The sequence below is a fragment of the Sphaerodactylus townsendi genome, linkage group LG03 (assembly GCF_021028975.2).
Source record: "Sphaerodactylus townsendi isolate TG3544 linkage group LG03, MPM_Stown_v2.3, whole genome shotgun sequence".
Lineage (NCBI taxonomy): Eukaryota > Metazoa > Chordata > Lepidosauria > Squamata > Sphaerodactylidae > Sphaerodactylus > Sphaerodactylus townsendi.
The window spans coordinates 177,750,761-177,773,357 of NC_059427.1; the positions used below are offsets into that span (position 1 = coordinate 177,750,761).

General features: G+C 71.3%; 1 protein-coding gene across 1 annotated transcript in view; it reads left to right on the plus strand.

The window, feature by feature from the left end:
- LOC125428044 (prickle planar cell polarity protein 3-like) overlaps positions 1-22,597 on the plus strand; it is a 64,937-nt gene that overhangs the window by 21,278 nt on the left and 21,062 nt on the right. The window contains exons 5-6 of the mRNA XM_048487619.1: positions 14,452-14,568; positions 15,276-15,395. Of these exons, the coding sequence (XP_048343576.1) occupies positions 14,452-14,568; positions 15,276-15,395 (237 nt within the window). The remainder of the gene's footprint in view (positions 1-14,451; positions 14,569-15,275; positions 15,396-22,597) is intronic.

A 22,597-nucleotide genomic window follows, 5' to 3' on the forward strand; every position in this document is an offset into this window, starting at 1 on the left:
GGGGGGGGGGTGGGGGGGGGGGGGGGTGGGGGGGGGGGGGGGTGGGGGGGGGGGGGGGTGGGGGGGGGGGGGGGTGGGGGGGGGGGGGGGTGGGGGGGGGGGGGGGTGGGGGGGGGGGGGGGTGGGGGGGGGGGGGGGTGGGGGGGGGGGGGGGTGGGGGGGGGGGGGGGTGGGGGGGGGGGGGGGTGGGGGGGGGGGGGGGTGGGGGGGGGGGGGGGTGGGGGGGGGGGGGGGTGGGGGGGGGGGGGGGTGGGGGGGGGGGGGGGTGGGGGGGGGGGGGGGTGGGGGGGGGGGGGGGTGGGGGGGGGGGGGGGTGGGGGGGGGGGGGGGTGGGGGGGGGGGGGGGTGGGGGGGGGGGGGGGTGGGGGGGGGGGGGGGTGGGGGGGGGGGGGGGTGGGGGGGGGGGGGGGTGGGGGGGGGGGGGGGTGGGGGGGGGGGGGGGTGGGGGGGGGGGGGGGTGGGGGGGGGGGGGGGTGGGGGGGGGGGGGGGTGGGGGGGGGGGGGGGTGGGGGGGGGGGGGGGTGGGGGGGGGGGGGGGTGGGGGGGGGGGGGGGTGGGGGGGGGGGGGGGTGGGGGGGGGGGGGGGTGGGGGGGGGGGGGGGTGGGGGGGGGGGGGGGTGGGGGGGGGGGGGGGTGGGGGGGGGGGGGGGTGGGGGGGGGGGGGGGTGGGGGGGGGGGGGGGTGGGGGGGGGGGGGGGTGGGGGGGGGGGGGGGTGGGGGGGGGGGGGGGTGGGGGGGGGGGGGGGTGGGGGGGGGGGGGGGTGGGGGGGGGGGGGGGTGGGGGGGGGGGGGGGTGGGGGGGGGGGGGGGTGGGGGGGGGGGGGGGTGGGGGGGGGGGGGGGTGGGGGGGGGGGGGGGTGGGGGGGGGGGGGGGTGGGGGGGGGGGGGGGTGGGGGGGGGGGGGGGTGGGGGGGGGGGGGGGTGGGGGGGGGGGGGGGTGGGGGGGGGGGGGGGTGGGGGGGGGGGGGGGTGGGGGGGGGGGGGGGTGGGGGGGGGGGGGGGTGGGGGGGGGGGGGGGTGGGGGGGGGGGGGGGTGGGGGGGGGGGGGGGTGGGGGGGGGGGGGGGTGGGGGGGGGGGGGGGTGGGGGGGGGGGGGGGTGGGGGGGGGGGGGGGTGGGGGGGGGGGGGGGTGGGGGGGGGGGGGGGTGGGGGGGGGGGGGGGTGGGGGGGGGGGGGGGTGGGGGGGGGGGGGGGTGGGGGGGGGGGGGGGTGGGGGGGGGGGGGGGTGGGGGGGGGGGGGGGTGGGGGGGGGGGGGGGTGGGGGGGGGGGGGGGTGGGGGGGGGGGGGGGTGGGGGGGGGGGGGGGTGGGGGGGGGGGGGGGTGGGGGGGGGGGGGGGTGGGGGGGGGGGGGGGTGGGGGGGGGGGGGGGTGGGGGGGGGGGGGGGTGGGGGGGGGGGGGGGTGGGGGGGGGGGGGGGTGGGGGGGGGGGGGGGTGGGGGGGGGGGGGGGTGGGGGGGGGGGGGGGTGGGGGGGGGGGGGGGTGGGGGGGGGGGGGGGTGGGGGGGGGGGGGGGTGGGGGGGGGGGGGGGTGGGGGGGGGGGGGGGTGGGGGGGGGGGGGGGTGGGGGGGGGGGGGGGTGGGGGGGGGGGGGGGTGGGGGGGGGGGGGGGTGGGGGGGGGGGGGGGTGGGGGGGGGGGGGGGTGGGGGGGGGGGGGGGTGGGGGGGGGGGGGGGTGGGGGGGGGGGGGGGTGGGGGGGGGGGGGGGTGGGGGGGGGGGGGGGTGGGGGGGGGGGGGGGTGGGGGGGGGGGGGGGTGGGGGGGGGGGGGGGTGGGGGGGGGGGGGGGTGGGGGGGGGGGGGGGTGGGGGGGGGGGGGGGTGGGGGGGGGGGGGGGTGGGGGGGGGGGGGGGTGGGGGGGGGGGGGGGTGGGGGGGGGGGGGGGTGGGGGGGGGGGGGGGTGGGGGGGGGGGGGGGTGGGGGGGGGGGGGGGTGGGGGGGGGGGGGGGTGGGGGGGGGGGGGGGTGGGGGGGGGGGGGGGTGGGGGGGGGGGGGGGTGGGGGGGGGGGGGGGTGGGGGGGGGGGGGGGTGGGGGGGGGGGGGGGTGGGGGGGGGGGGGGGTGGGGGGGGGGGGGGGTGGGGGGGGGGGGGGGTGGGGGGGGGGGGGGGTGGGGGGGGGGGGGGGTGGGGGGGGGGGGGGGTGGGGGGGGGGGGGGGTGGGGGGGGGGGGGGGTGGGGGGGGGGGGGGGTGGGGGGGGGGGGGGGTGGGGGGGGGGGGGGGTGGGGGGGGGGGGGGGTGGGGGGGGGGGGGGGTGGGGGGGGGGGGGGGTGGGGGGGGGGGGGGGTGGGGGGGGGGGGGGGTGGGGGGGGGGGGGGGTGGGGGGGGGGGGGGGTGGGGGGGGGGGGGGGTGGGGGGGGGGGGGGGTGGGGGGGGGGGGGGGTGGGGGGGGGGGGGGGTGGGGGGGGGGGGGGGTGGGGGGGGGGGGGGGTGGGGGGGGGGGGGGGTGGGGGGGGGGGGGGGTGGGGGGGGGGGGGGGTGGGGGGGGGGGGGGGTGGGGGGGGGGGGGGGTGGGGGGGGGGGGGGGTGGGGGGGGGGGGGGGTGGGGGGGGGGGGGGGTGGGGGGGGGGGGGGGTGGGGGGGGGGGGGGGTGGGGGGGGGGGGGGGTGGGGGGGGGGGGGGGTGGGGGGGGGGGGGGGTGGGGGGGGGGGGGGGTGGGGGGGGGGGGGGGTGGGGGGGGGGGGGGGTGGGGGGGGGGGGGGGTGGGGGGGGGGGGGGGTGGGGGGGGGGGGGGGTGGGGGGGGGGGGGGGTGGGGGGGGGGGGGGGTGGGGGGGGGGGGGGGTGGGGGGGGGGGGGGGTGGGGGGGGGGGGGGGTGGGGGGGGGGGGGGGTGGGGGGGGGGGGGGGTGGGGGGGGGGGGGGGTGGGGGGGGGGGGGGGTGGGGGGGGGGGGGGGTGGGGGGGGGGGGGGGTGGGGGGGGGGGGGGGTGGGGGGGGGGGGGGGTGGGGGGGGGGGGGGGTGGGGGGGGGGGGGGGTGGGGGGGGGGGGGGGTGGGGGGGGGGGGGGGTGGGGGGGGGGGGGGGTGGGGGGGGGGGGGGGTGGGGGGGGGGGGGGGTGGGGGGGGGGGGGGGTGGGGGGGGGGGGGGGTGGGGGGGGGGGGGGGTGGGGGGGGGGGGGGGTGGGGGGGGGGGGGGGTGGGGGGGGGGGGGGGTGGGGGGGGGGGGGGGTGGGGGGGGGGGGGGGTGGGGGGGGGGGGGGGTGGGGGGGGGGGGGGGTGGGGGGGGGGGGGGGTGGGGGGGGGGGGGGGTGGGGGGGGGGGGGGGTGGGGGGGGGGGGGGGTGGGGGGGGGGGGGGGTGGGGGGGGGGGGGGGTGGGGGGGGGGGGGGGTGGGGGGGGGGGGGGGTGGGGGGGGGGGGGGGTGGGGGGGGGGGGGGGTGGGGGGGGGGGGGGGTGGGGGGGGGGGGGGGTGGGGGGGGGGGGGGGTGGGGGGGGGGGGGGGTGGGGGGGGGGGGGGGTGGGGGGGGGGGGGGGTGGGGGGGGGGGGGGGTGGGGGGGGGGGGGGGTGGGGGGGGGGGGGGGTGGGGGGGGGGGGGGGTGGGGGGGGGGGGGGGTGGGGGGGGGGGGGGGTGGGGGGGGGGGGGGGTGGGGGGGGGGGGGGGTGGGGGGGGGGGGGGGTGGGGGGGGGGGGGGGTGGGGGGGGGGGGGGGTGGGGGGGGGGGGGGGTGGGGGGGGGGGGGGGTGGGGGGGGGGGGGGGTGGGGGGGGGGGGGGGTGGGGGGGGGGGGGGGTGGGGGGGGGGGGGGGTGGGGGGGGGGGGGGGTGGGGGGGGGGGGGGGTGGGGGGGGGGGGGGGTGGGGGGGGGGGGGGGTGGGGGGGGGGGGGGGTGGGGGGGGGGGGGGGTGGGGGGGGGGGGGGGTGGGGGGGGGGGGGGGTGGGGGGGGGGGGGGGTGGGGGGGGGGGGGGGTGGGGGGGGGGGGGGGTGGGGGGGGGGGGGGGTGGGGGGGGGGGGGGGTGGGGGGGGGGGGGGGTGGGGGGGGGGGGGGGTGGGGGGGGGGGGGGGTGGGGGGGGGGGGGGGTGGGGGGGGGGGGGGGTGGGGGGGGGGGGGGGTGGGGGGGGGGGGGGGTGGGGGGGGGGGGGGGTGGGGGGGGGGGGGGGTGGGGGGGGGGGGGGGTGGGGGGGGGGGGGGGTGGGGGGGGGGGGGGGTGGGGGGGGGGGGGGGTGGGGGGGGGGGGGGGTGGGGGGGGGGGGGGGTGGGGGGGGGGGGGGGTGGGGGGGGGGGGGGGTGGGGGGGGGGGGGGGTGGGGGGGGGGGGGGGTGGGGGGGGGGGGGGGTGGGGGGGGGGGGGGGTGGGGGGGGGGGGGGGTGGGGGGGGGGGGGGGTGGGGGGGGGGGGGGGTGGGGGGGGGGGGGGGTGGGGGGGGGGGGGGGTGGGGGGGGGGGGGGGTGGGGGGGGGGGGGGGTGGGGGGGGGGGGGGGTGGGGGGGGGGGGGGGTGGGGGGGGGGGGGGGTGGGGGGGGGGGGGGGTGGGGGGGGGGGGGGGTGGGGGGGGGGGGGGGTGGGGGGGGGGGGGGGTGGGGGGGGGGGGGGGTGGGGGGGGGGGGGGGTGGGGGGGGGGGGGGGTGGGGGGGGGGGGGGGTGGGGGGGGGGGGGGGTGGGGGGGGGGGGGGGTGGGGGGGGGGGGGGGTGGGGGGGGGGGGGGGTGGGGGGGGGGGGGGGTGGGGGGGGGGGGGGGTGGGGGGGGGGGGGGGTGGGGGGGGGGGGGGGTGGGGGGGGGGGGGGGTGGGGGGGGGGGGGGGTGGGGGGGGGGGGGGGTGGGGGGGGGGGGGGGTGGGGGGGGGGGGGGGTGGGGGGGGGGGGGGGTGGGGGGGGGGGGGGGTGGGGGGGGGGGGGGGTGGGGGGGGGGGGGGGTGGGGGGGGGGGGGGGTGGGGGGGGGGGGGGGTGGGGGGGGGGGGGGGTGGGGGGGGGGGGGGGTGGGGGGGGGGGGGGGTGGGGGGGGGGGGGGGTGGGGGGGGGGGGGGGTGGGGGGGGGGGGGGGTGGGGGGGGGGGGGGGTGGGGGGGGGGGGGGGTGGGGGGGGGGGGGGGTGGGGGGGGGGGGGGGTGGGGGGGGGGGGGGGTGGGGGGGGGGGGGGGTGGGGGGGGGGGGGGGTGGGGGGGGGGGGGGGTGGGGGGGGGGGGGGGTGGGGGGGGGGGGGGGTGGGGGGGGGGGGGGGTGGGGGGGGGGGGGGGTGGGGGGGGGGGGGGGTGGGGGGGGGGGGGGGTGGGGGGGGGGGGGGGTGGGGGGGGGGGGGGGTGGGGGGGGGGGGGGGTGGGGGGGGGGGGGGGTGGGGGGGGGGGGGGGTGGGGGGGGGGGGGGGTGGGGGGGGGGGGGGGTGGGGGGGGGGGGGGGTGGGGGGGGGGGGGGGTGGGGGGGGGGGGGGGTGGGGGGGGGGGGGGGTGGGGGGGGGGGGGGGTGGGGGGGGGGGGGGGTGGGGGGGGGGGGGGGTGGGGGGGGGGGGGGGTGGGGGGGGGGGGGGGTGGGGGGGGGGGGGGGTGGGGGGGGGGGGGGGTGGGGGGGGGGGGGGGTGGGGGGGGGGGGGGGTGGGGGGGGGGGGGGGTGGGGGGGGGGGGGGGTGGGGGGGGGGGGGGGTGGGGGGGGGGGGGGGTGGGGGGGGGGGGGGGTGGGGGGGGGGGGGGGTGGGGGGGGGGGGGGGTGGGGGGGGGGGGGGGTGGGGGGGGGGGGGGGTGGGGGGGGGGGGGGGTGGGGGGGGGGGGGGGTGGGGGGGGGGGGGGGTGGGGGGGGGGGGGGGTGGGGGGGGGGGGGGGTGGGGGGGGGGGGGGGTGGGGGGGGGGGGGGGTGGGGGGGGGGGGGGGTGGGGGGGGGGGGGGGTGGGGGGGGGGGGGGGTGGGGGGGGGGGGGGGTGGGGGGGGGGGGGGGTGGGGGGGGGGGGGGGTGGGGGGGGGGGGGGGTGGGGGGGGGGGGGGGTGGGGGGGGGGGGGGGTGGGGGGGGGGGGGGGTGGGGGGGGGGGGGGGTGGGGGGGGGGGGGGGTGGGGGGGGGGGGGGGTGGGGGGGGGGGGGGGTGGGGGGGGGGGGGGGTGGGGGGGGGGGGGGGTGGGGGGGGGGGGGGGTGGGGGGGGGGGGGGGTGGGGGGGGGGGGGGGTGGGGGGGGGGGGGGGTGGGGGGGGGGGGGGGTGGGGGGGGGGGGGGGTGGGGGGGGGGGGGGGTGGGGGGGGGGGGGGGTGGGGGGGGGGGGGGGTGGGGGGGGGGGGGGGTGGGGGGGGGGGGGGGTGGGGGGGGGGGGGGGTGGGGGGGGGGGGGGGTGGGGGGGGGGGGGGGTGGGGGGGGGGGGGGGTGGGGGGGGGGGGGGGTGGGGGGGGGGGGGGGTGGGGGGGGGGGGGGGTGGGGGGGGGGGGGGGTGGGGGGGGGGGGGGGTGGGGGGGGGGGGGGGTGGGGGGGGGGGGGGGTGGGGGGGGGGGGGGGTGGGGGGGGGGGGGGGTGGGGGGGGGGGGGGGTGGGGGGGGGGGGGGGTGGGGGGGGGGGGGGGTGGGGGGGGGGGGGGGTGGGGGGGGGGGGGGGTGGGGGGGGGGGGGGGTGGGGGGGGGGGGGGGTGGGGGGGGGGGGGGGTGGGGGGGGGGGGGGGTGGGGGGGGGGGGGGGTGGGGGGGGGGGGGGGTGGGGGGGGGGGGGGGTGGGGGGGGGGGGGGGTGGGGGGGGGGGGGGGTGGGGGGGGGGGGGGGTGGGGGGGGGGGGGGGTGGGGGGGGGGGGGGGTGGGGGGGGGGGGGGGTGGGGGGGGGGGGGGGTGGGGGGGGGGGGGGGTGGGGGGGGGGGGGGGTGGGGGGGGGGGGGGGTGGGGGGGGGGGGGGGTGGGGGGGGGGGGGGGTGGGGGGGGGGGGGGGTGGGGGGGGGGGGGGGTGGGGGGGGGGGGGGGTGGGGGGGGGGGGGGGTGGGGGGGGGGGGGGGTGGGGGGGGGGGGGGGTGGGGGGGGGGGGGGGTGGGGGGGGGGGGGGGTGGGGGGGGGGGGGGGTGGGGGGGGGGGGGGGTGGGGGGGGGGGGGGGTGGGGGGGGGGGGGGGTGGGGGGGGGGGGGGGTGGGGGGGGGGGGGGGTGGGGGGGGGGGGGGGTGGGGGGGGGGGGGGGTGGGGGGGGGGGGGGGTGGGGGGGGGGGGGGGTGGGGGGGGGGGGGGGTGGGGGGGGGGGGGGGTGGGGGGGGGGGGGGGTGGGGGGGGGGGGGGGTGGGGGGGGGGGGGGGTGGGGGGGGGGGGGGGTGGGGGGGGGGGGGGGTGGGGGGGGGGGGGGGTGGGGGGGGGGGGGGGTGGGGGGGGGGGGGGGTGGGGGGGGGGGGGGGTGGGGGGGGGGGGGGGTGGGGGGGGGGGGGGGTGGGGGGGGGGGGGGGTGGGGGGGGGGGGGGGTGGGGGGGGGGGGGGGTGGGGGGGGGGGGGGGTGGGGGGGGGGGGGGGTGGGGGGGGGGGGGGGTGGGGGGGGGGGGGGGTGGGGGGGGGGGGGGGTGGGGGGGGGGGGGGGTGGGGGGGGGGGGGGGTGGGGGGGGGGGGGGGTGGGGGGGGGGGGGGGTGGGGGGGGGGGGGGGTGGGGGGGGGGGGGGGTGGGGGGGGGGGGGGGTGGGGGGGGGGGGGGGTGGGGGGGGGGGGGGGTGGGGGGGGGGGGGGGTGGGGGGGGGGGGGGGTGGGGGGGGGGGGGGGTGGGGGGGGGGGGGGGTGGGGGGGGGGGGGGGTGGGGGGGGGGGGGGGTGGGGGGGGGGGGGGGTGGGGGGGGGGGGGGGTGGGGGGGGGGGGGGGTGGGGGGGGGGGGGGGTGGGGGGGGGGGGGGGTGGGGGGGGGGGGGGGTGGGGGGGGGGGGGGGTGGGGGGGGGGGGGGGTGGGGGGGGGGGGGGGTGGGGGGGGGGGGGGGTGGGGGGGGGGGGGGGTGGGGGGGGGGGGGGGTGGGGGGGGGGGGGGGTGGGGGGGGGGGGGGGTGGGGGGGGGGGGGGGTGGGGGGGGGGGGGGGTGGGGGGGGGGGGGGGTGGGGGGGGGGGGGGGTGGGGGGGGGGGGGGGTGGGGGGGGGGGGGGGTGGGGGGGGGGGGGGGTGGGGGGGGGGGGGGGTGGGGGGGGGGGGGGGTGGGGGGGGGGGGGGGTGGGGGGGGGGGGGGGTGGGGGGGGGGGGGGGTGGGGGGGGGGGGGGGTGGGGGGGGGGGGGGGTGGGGGGGGGGGGGGGTGGGGGGGGGGGGGGGTGGGGGGGGGGGGGGGTGGGGGGGGGGGGGGGTGGGGGGGGGGGGGGGTGGGGGGGGGGGGGGGTGGGGGGGGGGGGGGGTGGGGGGGGGGGGGGGTGGGGGGGGGGGGGGGTGGGGGGGGGGGGGGGTGGGGGGGGGGGGGGGTGGGGGGGGGGGGGGGTGGGGGGGGGGGGGGGTGGGGGGGGGGGGGGGTGGGGGGGGGGGGGGGTGGGGGGGGGGGGGGGTGGGGGGGGGGGGGGGTGGGGGGGGGGGGGGGTGGGGGGGGGGGGGGGTGGGGGGGGGGGGGGGTGGGGGGGGGGGGGGGTGGGGGGGGGGGGGGGTGGGGGGGGGGGGGGGTGGGGGGGGGGGGGGGTGGGGGGGGGGGGGGGTGGGGGGGGGGGGGGGTGGGGGGGGGGGGGGGTGGGGGGGGGGGGGGGTGGGGGGGGGGGGGGGTGGGGGGGGGGGGGGGTGGGGGGGGGGGGGGGTGGGGGGGGGGGGGGGTGGGGGGGGGGGGGGGTGGGGGGGGGGGGGGGTGGGGGGGGGGGGGGGTGGGGGGGGGGGGGGGTGGGGGGGGGGGGGGGTGGGGGGGGGGGGGGGTGGGGGGGGGGGGGGGTGGGGGGGGGGGGGGGTGGGGGGGGGGGGGGGTGGGGGGGGGGGGGGGTGGGGGGGGGGGGGGGTGGGGGGGGGGGGGGGTGGGGGGGGGGGGGGGTGGGGGGGGGGGGGGGTGGGGGGGGGGGGGGGTGGGGGGGGGGGGGGGTGGGGGGGGGGGGGGGTGGGGGGGGGGGGGGGTGGGGGGGGGGGGGGGTGGGGGGGGGGGGGGGTGGGGGGGGGGGGGGGTGGGGGGGGGGGGGGGTGGGGGGGGGGGGGGGTGGGGGGGGGGGGGGGTGGGGGGGGGGGGGGGTGGGGGGGGGGGGGGGTGGGGGGGGGGGGGGGTGGGGGGGGGGGGGGGTGGGGGGGGGGGGGGGTGGGGGGGGGGGGGGGTGGGGGGGGGGGGGGGTGGGGGGGGGGGGGGGTGGGGGGGGGGGGGGGTGGGGGGGGGGGGGGGTGGGGGGGGGGGGGGGTGGGGGGGGGGGGGGGTGGGGGGGGGGGGGGGTGGGGGGGGGGGGGGGTGGGGGGGGGGGGGGGTGGGGGGGGGGGGGGGTGGGGGGGGGGGGGGGTGGGGGGGGGGGGGGGTGGGGGGGGGGGGGGGTGGGGGGGGGGGGGGGTGGGGGGGGGGGGGGGTGGGGGGGGGGGGGGGTGGGGGGGGGGGGGGGTGGGGGGGGGGGGGGGTGGGGGGGGGGGGGGGTGGGGGGGGGGGGGGGTGGGGGGGGGGGGGGGTGGGGGGGGGGGGGGGTGGGGGGGGGGGGGGGTGGGGGGGGGGGGGGGTGGGGGGGGGGGGGGGTGGGGGGGGGGGGGGGTGGGGGGGGGGGGGGGTGGGGGGGGGGGGGGGTGGGGGGGGGGGGGGGTGGGGGGGGGGGGGGGTGGGGGGGGGGGGGGGTGGGGGGGGGGGGGGGTGGGGGGGGGGGGGGGTGGGGGGGGGGGGGGGTGGGGGGGGGGGGGGGTGGGGGGGGGGGGGGGTGGGGGGGGGGGGGGGTGGGGGGGGGGGGGGGTGGGGGGGGGGGGGGGTGGGGGGGGGGGGGGGTGGGGGGGGGGGGGGGTGGGGGGGGGGGGGGGTGGGGGGGGGGGGGGGTGGGGGGGGGGGGGGGTGGGGGGGGGGGGGGGTGGGGGGGGGGGGGGGTGGGGGGGGGGGGGGGTGGGGGGGGGGGGGGGTGGGGGGGGGGGGGGGTGGGGGGGGGGGGGGGTGGGGGGGGGGGGGGGTGGGGGGGGGGGGGGGTGGGGGGGGGGGGGGGTGGGGGGGGGGGGGGGTGGGGGGGGGGGGGGGTGGGGGGGGGGGGGGGTGGGGGGGGGGGGGGGTGGGGGGGGGGGGGGGTGGGGGGGGGGGGGGGTGGGGGGGGGGGGGGGTGGGGGGGGGGGGGGGTGGGGGGGGGGGGGGGTGGGGGGGGGGGGGGGTGGGGGGGGGGGGGGGTGGGGGGGGGGGGGGGTGGGGGGGGGGGGGGGTGGGGGGGGGGGGGGGTGGGGGGGGGGGGGGGTGGGGGGGGGGGGGGGTGGGGGGGGGGGGGGGTGGGGGGGGGGGGGGGTGGGGGGGGGGGGGGGTGGGGGGGGGGGGGGGTGGGGGGGGGGGGGGGTGGGGGGGGGGGGGGGTGGGGGGGGGGGGGGGTGGGGGGGGGGGGGGGTGGGGGGGGGGGGGGGTGGGGGGGGGGGGGGGTGGGGGGGGGGGGGGGTGGGGGGGGGGGGGGGTGGGGGGGGGGGGGGGTGGGGGGGGGGGGGGGTGGGGGGGGGGGGGGGTGGGGGGGGGGGGGGGTGGGGGGGGGGGGGGGTGGGGGGGGGGGGGGGTGGGGGGGGGGGGGGGTGGGGGGGGGGGGGGGTGGGGGGGGGGGGGGGTGGGGGGGGGGGGGGGTGGGGGGGGGGGGGGGTGGGGGGGGGGGGGGGTGGGGGGGGGGGGGGGTGGGGGGGGGGGGGGGTGGGGGGGGGGGGGGGTGGGGGGGGGGGGGGGTGGGGGGGGGGGGGGGTGGGGGGGGGGGGGGGTGGGGGGGGGGGGGGGTGGGGGGGGGGGGGGGTGGGGGGGGGGGGGGGTGGGGGGGGGGGGGGGTGGGGGGGGGGGGGGGTGGGGGGGGGGGGGGGTGGGGGGGGGGGGGGGTGGGGGGGGGGGGGGGTGGGGGGGGGGGGGGGTGGGGGGGGGGGGGGGTGGGGGGGGGGGGGGGTGGGGGGGGGGGGGGGTGGGGGGGGGGGGGGGTGGGGGGGGGGGGGGGTGGGGGGGGGGGGGGGTGGGGGGGGGGGGGGGTGGGGGGGGGGGGGGGTGGGGGGGGGGGGGGGTGGGGGGGGGGGGGGGTGGGGGGGGGGGGGGGTGGGGGGGGGGGGGGGTGGGGGGGGGGGGGGGTGGGGGGGGGGGGGGGTGGGGGGGGGGGGGGGTGGGGGGGGGGGGGGGTGGGGGGGGGGGGGGGTGGGGGGGGGGGGGGGTGGGGGGGGGGGGGGGTGGGGGGGGGGGGGGGTGGGGGGGGGGGGGGGTGGGGGGGGGGGGGGGTGGGGGGGGGGGGGGGTGGGGGGGGGGGGGGGTGGGGGGGGGGGGGGGTGGGGGGGGGGGGGGGTGGGGGGGGGGGGGGGTGGGGGGGGGGGGGGGTGGGGGGGGGGGGGGGTGGGGGGGGGGGGGGGTGGGGGGGGGGGGGGGTGGGGGGGGGGGGGGGTGGGGGGGGGGGGGGGTGGGGGGGGGGGGGGGTGGGGGGGGGGGGGGGTGGGGGGGGGGGGGGGTGGGGGGGGGGGGGGGTGGGGGGGGGGGGGGGTGGGGGGGGGGGGGGGTGGGGGGGGGGGGGGGTGGGGGGGGGGGGGGGTGGGGGGGGGGGGGGGTGGGGGGGGGGGGGGGTGGGGGGGGGGGGGGGTGGGGGGGGGGGGGGGTGGGGGGGGGGGGGGGTGGGGGGGGGGGGGGGTGGGGGGGGGGGGGGGTGGGGGGGGGGGGGGGTGGGGGGGGGGGGGGGTGGGGGGGGGGGGGGGTGGGGGGGGGGGGGGGTGGGGGGGGGGGGGGGTGGGGGGGGGGGGGGGTGGGGGGGGGGGGGGGTGGGGGGGGGGGGGGGTGGGGGGGGGGGGGGGTGGGGGGGGGGGGGGGTAATCAGCTAAAAATCAGCTAAAATACCTAGCTCAGGGGTAGGGAACCTGCGGCTCTCCAGATGTTCAGGACCTACAATTCCCATCAGCCCCTACCAGCATGGCCAATTGGCCATGCTGACAGAGGCTGATGGGAATTGTAGTTCCTGAACATCTGGAGAACCGCAGGTTCCCTACCCCTGGGCTAGGTATTTTAGCTGATTTTTAGCTGATTTGTAAGATTGGTTTATGTATATTTCATGATTATGTTATTGTGTTTTTTTTTACATATACATAAAACCTTTATTAGGCATAATACCAATATAACAACCAGCATTATCCAGGCAAATGTTCCATACATAAAACCATCACAGGTATTATTCCAAAGTTCCTAAAAGGAACCTAGCTACAGAATTTAAAATCACAGAAGAAGAGTTGTTTAGTAGGAATGCAACCTTCCCAGCAACAGAGTATTCCTTAAACTTAGCAGGAAGAAGAGTCAAAAGCCTGGTCCTAGCTTCTTCGTATTTGGGGCAATTAAGCATTATATGTTCCATAGATTGCACCACTATAGAACAGTGGGGGCATTTCCGCTCTTGCGAGTCAATTTTAAGAAACCTCCCTTGGAGTACAGAACAAGGGAAGGAATTACAACGTTATTGTTTATGTCATGAGCCGCCTTGTGCCCAGCATTTGGTTGGGGCAGGGCAGAATAAAAGTTGAATTAAAGTAAAGCAAAAGTTCCTCTGGAGAAAATGGCCACTTTGGCAGGTGGACTTTTGTAGTATTATGCCTGCTGAGGTCGTTCCTGTCCCCAGATTCCCCCCCCCCCAATCTCCGGAGATTTTCCCCACCCAGAATTGGCAACTGTAGTAATTGGTAAAACTCTATGGTTATTTACCCAAATGCCAGAATGCCCCTGGCTTCCTCCACTGACACACTGATGTCACTTGCAGGCAAACGGGAAGTGATGTCAGCATATCGGGATTCTGCCAATATCTTCCCCCCGTTTCCTCTCTGCCAGGCAGCGGAGCATCAGCAGGGAACATCTTCCGACAGCAGCAGATTCCCTTCCACCAGTGGGGGGCTGGTCAAGCCTGCTCGGAAGGGCCCCTAAACTCCTTTTTCATTGTGTTTGCTTTTGGTTTCCAAAGAGAAGGAAGGGTTGTGTGGGCACAGAGAGAGGTTGCACAGCCCAGACATATCTGTGTCTACAGCCAGTGCAAATCTCAGAGCTAAGCCACACCTGTGTAGGGTGAGCACAGCACTCTGCTCGCCAGCTAGTGGGTAGGGACTGACCCTCAGCTCTTTTGGTGTATTTGTTTTTTTCTGTGGCATTCAAGACCATTTGGAAATGACCTCCAAGACTCAAAGAAAATGGGTGCCAGGTGACACATCAGAGGACGCCACATTAGGAATCGTTGTCCTGTCCATTGTGGCTGAATAATACTTCCTCCTTGTATAGCGAAACTAGAAGCGGGCTTTAGGCTATGCTTCCTCCCATCTCTCCATCACTGCGTGTAGAAGGGAACGCATTAATTGGTGAGCCTGCCTGTATGTCGGGTCTCTGGATGCCCCAAACTAGACTGATCTTGCCAGATCTCAGAAGCTAAGTGAGGTGGCCATGGTTAGTGTTTAGATGGGAGACCACCAGGGTTGTTAATGCAGAAGAAGGCAGTGGTCAACCATCCCTGAACGTCACTTGCCTTGAAATCCCTCATGGGTAACATGAGTCAGCTGCAACTTAAAGGCATGACTACTAGTCTCTGTCTGTCTCTCTCTGTCTGTCTCTGTCTCTCTGTCTCTGTCTTTCTGTCTCTCTCTCTCTCTCTCTCTCTCTCTCTCTCACACACACACACTCACACACACACACACACACAGGGTTTCTGGTGTCCTTGGATTGGACACTGCTAGCTAAATTATAGTTTTAGAGGGCAGCCATGTTGGTCTGCAGTAGAATGGCTAGATTTGAATCCAGTAGCACCTTAGAGACTTAAGAAGATTTTTGTGGAAATATGTTTTCAAGATCCAGGGTAGCGGTAGTGGAAAGGACTGTCAAGTTACAGGTGACTTATGGTGTGACCTGTGGTGAGGCAAGAGATGTTCAGTGGTGGTTTCCCACCTCATGCCTCTGGGTTTACTTGGTGGTCTCCCATCCAAATACGTACCAGAGCCAACCTTGATTAGCTTACGAGATCCAGGGTAGAGGAGATTAATGCAATATCTCCTGATCTTGGTATTTTCCATGTTGTTAAGGGAATCATGAGATCTTATAACTATCACTAAGTATAGAAGCAGTAATAGCCCCAAACATCTGAAGACCCCGTTATTTTTAAAGGATCAGTAAAGCTGAGTTACAAACTTGATACTGGTATCGCCAGTTGGAGCAAGAAACAGCACACTTCCAACCAAGAGTGTTGTGAAACTCTGAAACTTGCTTCCAGCATCCAGTTAATTGGTCTTGCCTTGTTTGCTCAATAGTGTTTTATGGTAGCAATTCCAGAGAGGTGATTGTGTTCATCTGCTTCATCAAAACAGAACAGCAGTCCAGTGGCACCAAATGTATTCCTCATGTAAGCTTCCATGAGTCAGAGATCGCTTCATCAGATGTATCGGAGCAATGCTCATAAGTACCAATAACAGCTTGGGATATGCACTCCATGCATCTGAAGAAACGAACTCTGACCCAGGGAAGCCTGTGCGGTATTCGTCTTTTAAGGTGACGCTGGAAGTGTGTTCTGTTTTTATGTCTCATGAGACTCTTGGAAACTTGTGTGGGAGGGGAGTGGAAGACCAAGAGCCGGACTCATGCAAGCGCCCAAGACCTGGAATCCAGGTAGGAGTGGGATTGGGTGACTCTCTCTGCCTAAACTCGTTCACAGGCTTGCTGTAAGAATGAAATGTGCAAAGGGAATAAAGTCTGACGCCCACGTTCCTTGAAGGATGGACAGGATGGCATTATTGTTTAATTGTTTCTTAACTTTACCTCATTTCTACCCCACCTTTCCCCACCCCCCACCCCCAGCAGGGACCCAAAGGAGCTTACAGTATTCTCCTCACCTCCAACGTGGTGTAGTGGTTAAGAGCAAGTGGACTCTAATCTGGTGAACTGGATTTGTTTCCCCGCTCCTACTCACGGACCTGTTGGGTGACCTTGGGCCAGTCACGGTTCTCTCAGAACTCTCTCGGCCCCACCTACCTCACCAGGTGTCTGTCTGGGGAGAGGAAGGGAAAGGAGCTTGTAAGCCCCTACGGGTCTCCTTACAGGAGAGAAAGGGGTGGGGAGTGGGGTATAAATCCAACTCTTACTCCATTTTATCCTCGCAACAACTCTGTGTGGTTAGGTTAGGCATGCCTAAGGTCACCCAGCAAGCTTCCATAGCAGAGCAGGGATTTGAACCCCGGTCTCTTGGATCCTAGCGCAATACTCTTAACCGCTACCACACTGGCTCTTACTGGCTAAAAGGCAGGAAGCATCGTTCGAGACTTCAGACCCAGCCATCGTAAGCCACCGAGTTGACCGTCTCATAATGTGTTCTCCCCTCCCAGGTATATCAGTTCTTCAGCTGCCTCCCAGAAGACAAGGTCCCGTACGTCAACAGCCCCGGAGAACGATACCGCATCCGCCAGCTGCTCCATCAGCTCCCCCCCCATGACAGTGAGGTGAGGAGTCGCTTTACTCCTGGGCATAAGGATGAGAGTCTTTCCCCACAGTCTCTCGCAGCAGTTTTAGTGCTTGACAGGGAAGGGTGTGTTTGTGACTGGATGGGGCCGACTTTGTGGCTGAGAGTAGTGCCAGCGAAGCAGAGCTTCACGCCGTGTCTGGGCATGGCAAAGGCAAATGGTGATGACCACTTCCTTATTTCTTTGTGATTAAATACGCTGGGTGCAAAATGATGTTTGTTTACTCCCCTCTTTCCATGTCTATAAATCGCTGCCACCAGGAATTTAATTCCAAACCCCTTTTTATGTCCTCCCAGAGTCGTGTGTCTGAGCTCTAAATCGGTTTCAAAGGGCTACGTGGTCCTGAGGAAATTGCTAGTGGGGGGGGTTGTTTGTTTGTTTGTTTGTTTGTTTGTTTGTTTATAGTATTTGTAGGCCACTTCACCCCCGAAGGGCTCGAGGCGGTTCACAGGTACGGCAATATCCAATACCGCAGCATACAAAACATAAATTAACCCCATTAAACAACAATAATACAGCAGCAAATACTTTAAAATTGAATAAAACAGAAATAAGAACGTCAGAACATAAGGTTCCAAGTTATATTTCACAAATGAAAAATGTATTTATATATGTTCTTTAGCTTAAAGGTCTCAAGAAATAATTTGCAATAAATCAAACAATCTGAGGCAACAACTTCTGCTGAGGTGACTTTCACTTCACATCAATCCACACTCTCTCACTCCTTTACATCTCTTGAGTACTATACAGCTTTCTCCCATGGGGCTGCCCTTGATGACTGTCTGGCAGCTTCAGACCATCCAGCCCCTTTGCTGGGGCAGGTTGTTGAGAGGTCATTGTTTAGTATTTAGGTTTCTCATACTTTCATGATACGTTTCGCAATGTTAATTTAATTTATAAAACCCTTGTTAACTTAGGGGCCATCCACGCAAACCTTCAGAGCCTCTCTGCTCTTCCTGAGCACGGAAACGACTACATGCAATCAGTCTTAGCCTGGCTTAGATGGGAATTATAACAAACACGAGAGTCTGCTGTGTTTTTTTTAATTTTTTTTAAAATTTATTGTATCATTTGAATATTCCATTTTATATTAATACTCTTCTTCATTCGTTTTCAAACAATACATTTTCCCCTTTTCCCCCTCCCCCCTGTATTTTCTTCATAGTGTTATCAAACAAACAGCAGTAAGTTCATACTTTGTCATCTCTTCTCCCATATCTCCTCCTTGACTCCAGCTTCTTTCATCCAGTCCGCGTATATTGTCCATATCTTCAAAATTTCACCCTGTTTATGATCTGGATTAGAATTGTGTGCCCTAAACAAAGCAGACAAGATGGAACAAGCACGCTGTCGAAGTGGTTTTGTTCCATGCACAAAACTGTGATGTTTGCCTTTGAATTTAATATTATGGACTGTTGTTGAATGGTGGACATTGCGAGTCTTTCCTAGAGGACTTGGTGTGAAAATTGCACAGTATACTTGAATGTTATACATTGTTGGAGATTCTTGAGTCATATGTTGATAACTATTTTGCAGTTTCTGTGCTTCAGAAGACACACTTGCACACAAGTATTGAAAACACTTTTGCACTTTATAATTTTTTCATTGTAGCCTTGGTTTGGTTTCCTTCTGGTTAGGTTTGATAGTCACTGGCCAGCAAGGGCACATGCAGAGGTGTTGTTGGTGTCTGCCACGCAGTTATAGTGAAGTTTCCACTGAAGGTAGCACCATATTGTCAGGACTGAGGGCAGGGGGAGGTGGTTTACCATCCTCTGATATGGGGCGAAAGTCCGGCGTCTTCCCCTGGCACCCCAGGGTATCCCGCACACAGATCCCAACAAAGGAAGGTGTGAACTGTTCCCAGGCTCACAATGCTTTGGAGTGAATGCTTTGTAGTTTGTAGAGGGGAGTAGGAGCCGTTTGGCTCCGTGGGAGGGGGCAACGGGAGATAGGTAAGGGGTTTGCGCGGGAATTGCCAGATTCCTCTTTTGACGATGTTACCTACGCTCTGAATGAAAGGCTTTAGAACAAACCTACAGTTTCCGTGATTTCCAGATCCGAGGTTTGACACCGATCCACGCTTGAATTCTTGCCAGCCAATCTGTATGTATCTCCTTTTAGGGCTAATTCTGAATGCCCATTAGCTAAGGAAGGAAGACACTGGGGTGCTATAGTGGAGTGGTCATGAAAGCAAGCTGGATCTGCTTCAATTCAAAGATCTCTCAGCTGTAAGCTTGCTAGGTCTGTGTTTTGGGGGACTAGACCCTCCCATTCTTCACTTACATTTCAGCATACACTATTTCCCCCCAAACCTGCATTAACCATCGACTACATGCAATCAGTCTTAGCCTGGCTTAGATGGGAATTATAACAAACACGAGAGTCTGCTGCAGGCAGGAGTTTGCGTGTTGAAGAAGAAGAAGAAGAAGAAGAAGAAGAAGAAGAAGAAGAGTTTGGATTTATATCCCCCCTTTCTCTCCAGGAGACTCAAAGGGGCTTACAATCTCCTTGCCCTTCCCCCCTCACAACAAACACCCTGTGAGGGAGGTGGGGCTGAGAGAGCTCCGAGAAGCTGTGACTAGCCCAAGGTCACCCAGCTGGCGTGTGTGGGAGTGTACAGACTAATCTGAATTCCCCAGATAAGCCTCCACAGCTCAGGCGGCAGAGCTGGGAATCAAACCCGGTTCCTCCAGATTAGATACACGAGCTCTTAACCTCCTACGCCACTGCTGCTCTGTTGATATTTGCATGGAGCTGTGGGGGATTTCATTTGAAATGTGGTGTTGGAAGAGAGTATCACGGACACTGTGAACTCCCCAAAAGACAAATAAGTGGTTTCTAGAACAAATCAAGCCTGAACTCTCCCTCGAAGCTAAAATGACTAAACTTGGCCTGTCATATTTGGGTCACATCACGAGAAGACGAAACTCCCTGCGAGAGGCCTCTTTTCCTGCTGCCTTCAATATTGCTAGCAAATATTGAAGGCAGCCGGAAAAGAGGAAGACCCAAAATGAGATGGATTGACTCAAATCAGGGAAGTTGTGCAGTTCGATCTGCAAGACTTGAGCAAGTCTGTTAAGGATAGGCGTTTTGGAAGATGTTAATTCATTCATTATCCTGGAGAGCCACAACCAGTCTGCGTAGACCAGGGGTCGGGAACCTGCGGCTCGGGAGCCGCATGTGGCTCCCCCGCCCCTGCACAGCGGCTCCGCCCGGGCACAACACAGTTGTCCGGGAGCGGGGACTCTCCCCTTCCCGGACCTTGCAGAGATCCCCAACCAGCCCCTGACTGCGGGCGCTCCGGCAAGTGAGAGCACCGTTGAGACGGCTGGCCGCAGCCCTCGTCCTTCTGCCAAGGTCGGCAGCGTCGGGGGAGCGTTGGGCGGCTACCGAGCTGCCCAAGCCGGCTGGCTGGGACCGGAGGAAGGACGTGGCTGGCGACGGAGATGGCAGTGGCGGCGGCAGCGCAGCATAGAGCCCCTTGGACCTGGACCTGGCCGGATCGGACGGCGGCCCCAGCTGCAGAGGGCGCTAGCAGGTGTTGGAACTGATGCCCAGACAGGCGAGAAGGAGGGAAGCAGGAGGAGGAACCGACGCCCGGACGGGGCCGAGGTGGAGAGGCGGGTGCTTTATGTATTCGGCAAGCTCCGGAAGGGAAAAAAGGTGGAGGGCTGGATGCAGAAGAGGGCGGTGTGCTGAGGAGCGGGGCGAAGAGGGAGGAGGGCATGAGAGACCAGGAGAAGGAAAAAGGACGAGGTGGGGAAAATGGAGGAGGAGGAGGTGGTGCCAGGGAAAGCCAGAAACTCAGAGGTCCTGGTGTGTCAAGCTTCACCCCAGCTGCCTAGGCAATCAGGCATGCAACTGCCGCCACAGAGCCATCTGCTACAAAAAAGGGATCCCCTCCGCACCTTCTCTCTCCCCAGTGCACGCACCCATGAGGCTCCACCCTTTACCCACACCCTCCCACAAAAAATGTTCAAAATCCACACTCCATACAAATAAAATACAATTTTCTCTGTAGCACCGCACGGACTCCATAACACTACAACTGTCTACTCTATACAAAGCATGAAGGCAAAAAACAAACAAACACATACAGTGCTATCCTCCCTTCAAATGCCCAAAAATATCTGCGGCTCCAAGTGCCCTCCCCTCCATGGAAAACGGGTCCAAATGGCTCCCTGGGTGCCAAAGGTTGCCGACCCCTGGCGTAGACAGTACTGACTTTGAGGGACCGAGCTCTGATTTGGTGTAAGGCAGCTCCATGTATTTGTGCATCCAAGTGGGCTCCAGTGTGTGAAAACATGGGTTGGAACAAAATGTGGTTTGCTTTTCTGGTGGCCACTAGGCTATTGCTTGTTTTACCGTCATCCTTTTTGCAAAGTTCCCATTCTGAGAAGAAAGGAAGTGGGGGGGGTGGGGGGGCGGGGGGAGAGTTGTCTTCTGACACTTGGCATTCTGAGGGCAAACATCTCCCACGGGGAGTTCTCACGTACACTTCGAAAGCTGATTGCCGCTGTCAGAATCAGAAAGGATTTTCCCTCGGGATCAATTGGGTTGGTTTATTGGATGGATTCCGCTTTCTTACCTGTTGTGGGTTTCTGTCTCCTTGTCCGGAGTCACCGGCAGTTATCTGCTCTGCAGGCACTCTTGTTCCCTGTTGCTTGTGGTTTGCCGTCTGTTTTATCAGTGTGCGTATGTTACAATACCTGTATGTCTTACAAGAGGACTGATAAGCACCACAATAAGGCACATAATTTTCCTGCAACGCACTGAGTAAGCTGTGCCAGTTCTTCCAAACGCTGTCGGTGTTTTCTGCTAAATGGAAGTATGTCTACATGCAGCATATAGGTAATTTGTAAAATTTCCTGCCGCAGGATGTAGCTGCCTGCTTGGAAGGCTTTAAAAGGGGACTGAAGAAATTCATGGGGGGCAGGACTATCCATGGTGGATACCAGAAACAGTCTGCGGCGGGGCACGGACGGGAGGATGCTATTGGAGTCCTCCTGTTTGTGAGCTCCCTCGGAGTTGTCAATTGTGCAAAGAGAATGGTGGATTTGATGGGACTTAAGTCTGATCCACCACAGCTGTTCTTATTATGCTGCAACTTTTTCATTTGGAGGAGCTCAATTCTGTGGCAAAACCCAAACCCCTCCCACTAATTTCCAAAAAGCACTTAGAGCCTAGTTTTCTGTCATTTATTTTGGTTTTGTTAGCCATGATAAGAGCGTGGAGTTTGATAGGAAATGAAGGTTGGTTTGAGCTTTTATTTGGCTTTCCCCTTACGCTGTCCAGTTCATTTCTGCAGCCATAATGGCTTGGAAATTTGCTGTTTATTTTTAAACAAAGCTTAATTTTTTCGATTTTCAATTCCAAAATTGCTCCAGTTTCTGTTCTTGCATAAGGTAATGGATTTCATAAGCTCAGCTGTGTGAGAGGGATGAGGGATCTGATTGTCAGGTCAGAGTGTAATCCAAAGTTTTCTCCGCTTTTCTCCGTCCTTCTACGAGGTCATCTTATATCACACTGATTAACGATGAGGTCATCTTGACCTCCTCCCCCAGATGACCGGGTAAATATTCTGGCACCTCATCTTAGGATGGTCCTAATATTCCTAACATTTTACTCAAAGCTTTCTGCTGTTTTCACAGGGTGATATATCCAAATTCCAAATGGCTTACCGCTTCTGTATTTGTGGGAACCCATGTGGGAACCCATGGGAATGTCAGCTCAATGCATGGCAGCTGTGAAAAAGGCAAACTCTATGCTGGGGATCATTAGGAAAGGAATTGAGAATAAAACTGCAAAGATTGTCATGCCCTTATATAAAGCAGTGGTGCGACTGCACTTGGAGTACTGTGTCCAGTTCTGGTCGCCGCATCTCAAAAAGGATATCGAGGAGTTAGAAAAAGTGCAGAGAAGGGCAACAAGGATGATTGAGGGACTGAAGCACCTTCCCTATGAGGAGAGGCTGCAGCGTTTGGGACTCTTTAGTTTGGAGAGGAGACGGCTGAGGGGGGATATGATTGAAGTCTATAAAATTATGCATGGGGTAGAAAATGTTGACAGAGAAATTTTTCTCTCTCTCTCACAATACTAGGGCATTCATTGAAAATGCTGGGGGGAAGAATTAGGACTAATAAAAGGAAACACTTCTTCACGCAACGTGTGATTGGTGTTTGGAATATGCTGCCACAGGAGGTGGTGATGGCCACTAACCTGGATAGCTTTAAAAGGGGCTTGGACAGATTTATGGAGGAGAAGTCGATTTATGGCTACCAATCTTGATCCTCTTTGATCTGAGATTGCAAATGCCTTAACAGACCAGGTGCTCGGGAGCAACAGCCACAGAAGGCCATTGCTTTCACATCCTGCAGGTGAGCTCCCAAAGGCACCTGGTGGGCCACTGCGAGTAGCAGAGAGCTGGACTAGATGGACTCTGGTCTGATCCAGCTGGCTTGTTCTTATGTTCTTATGTTCTTATAACTTGCCCCCATACGTAGAATCCAGGAAACAAATTTATTGAAAAGATAATTCCATGGACTCTGTGCACCTGAGACAGCGAGATATCTACTTGGTTGTTATCTGATATTGATTCCCATGATTTGAATAGAATGGCTCTGTTTGGTCTCGCATCCAGGGAGATTACATTCAAAGTGCTTGCGAAGTGGCCGACCCATTTTAACTTTGTAATAGATTTTGTTCTACTTTGAGTGTTTTATTTTCTTGTTTCATCCTTTGTTTTATTTTGTTTTGCCTTTGACGAAATATGATAACATTTGACAACTGCTACTATAAGTGGAACCTCGGTTTTCGTTGATAATCTGTCCGGGAAAACTCGGCGAAATCCAAAACCTACGAAAACTGAGGAAAACGCGGGAAAGCAATGAAACTGCATGGGCTGCCGTTCATTGTCGCAAAATTAGCACATGCACGCCGACGAAATCCAACGAAAACCGAAGCAAACGGTGAAACCCCAGACAAAATTTTCGGGGAAATTATCGACGAAAACTGACGACAACGAAAACTGAGGTTCCACTGATAGATAGATAAACCTTTATTAGGCATAGAATCCATATAACAGCCAACATTGTCCAAACAAGTATCCCATACATGGGCGATCTGGCTGCGACATCTGTCACCCCATTGATCGCCAGGGTTGATTCGGCTGATCTGGCTGG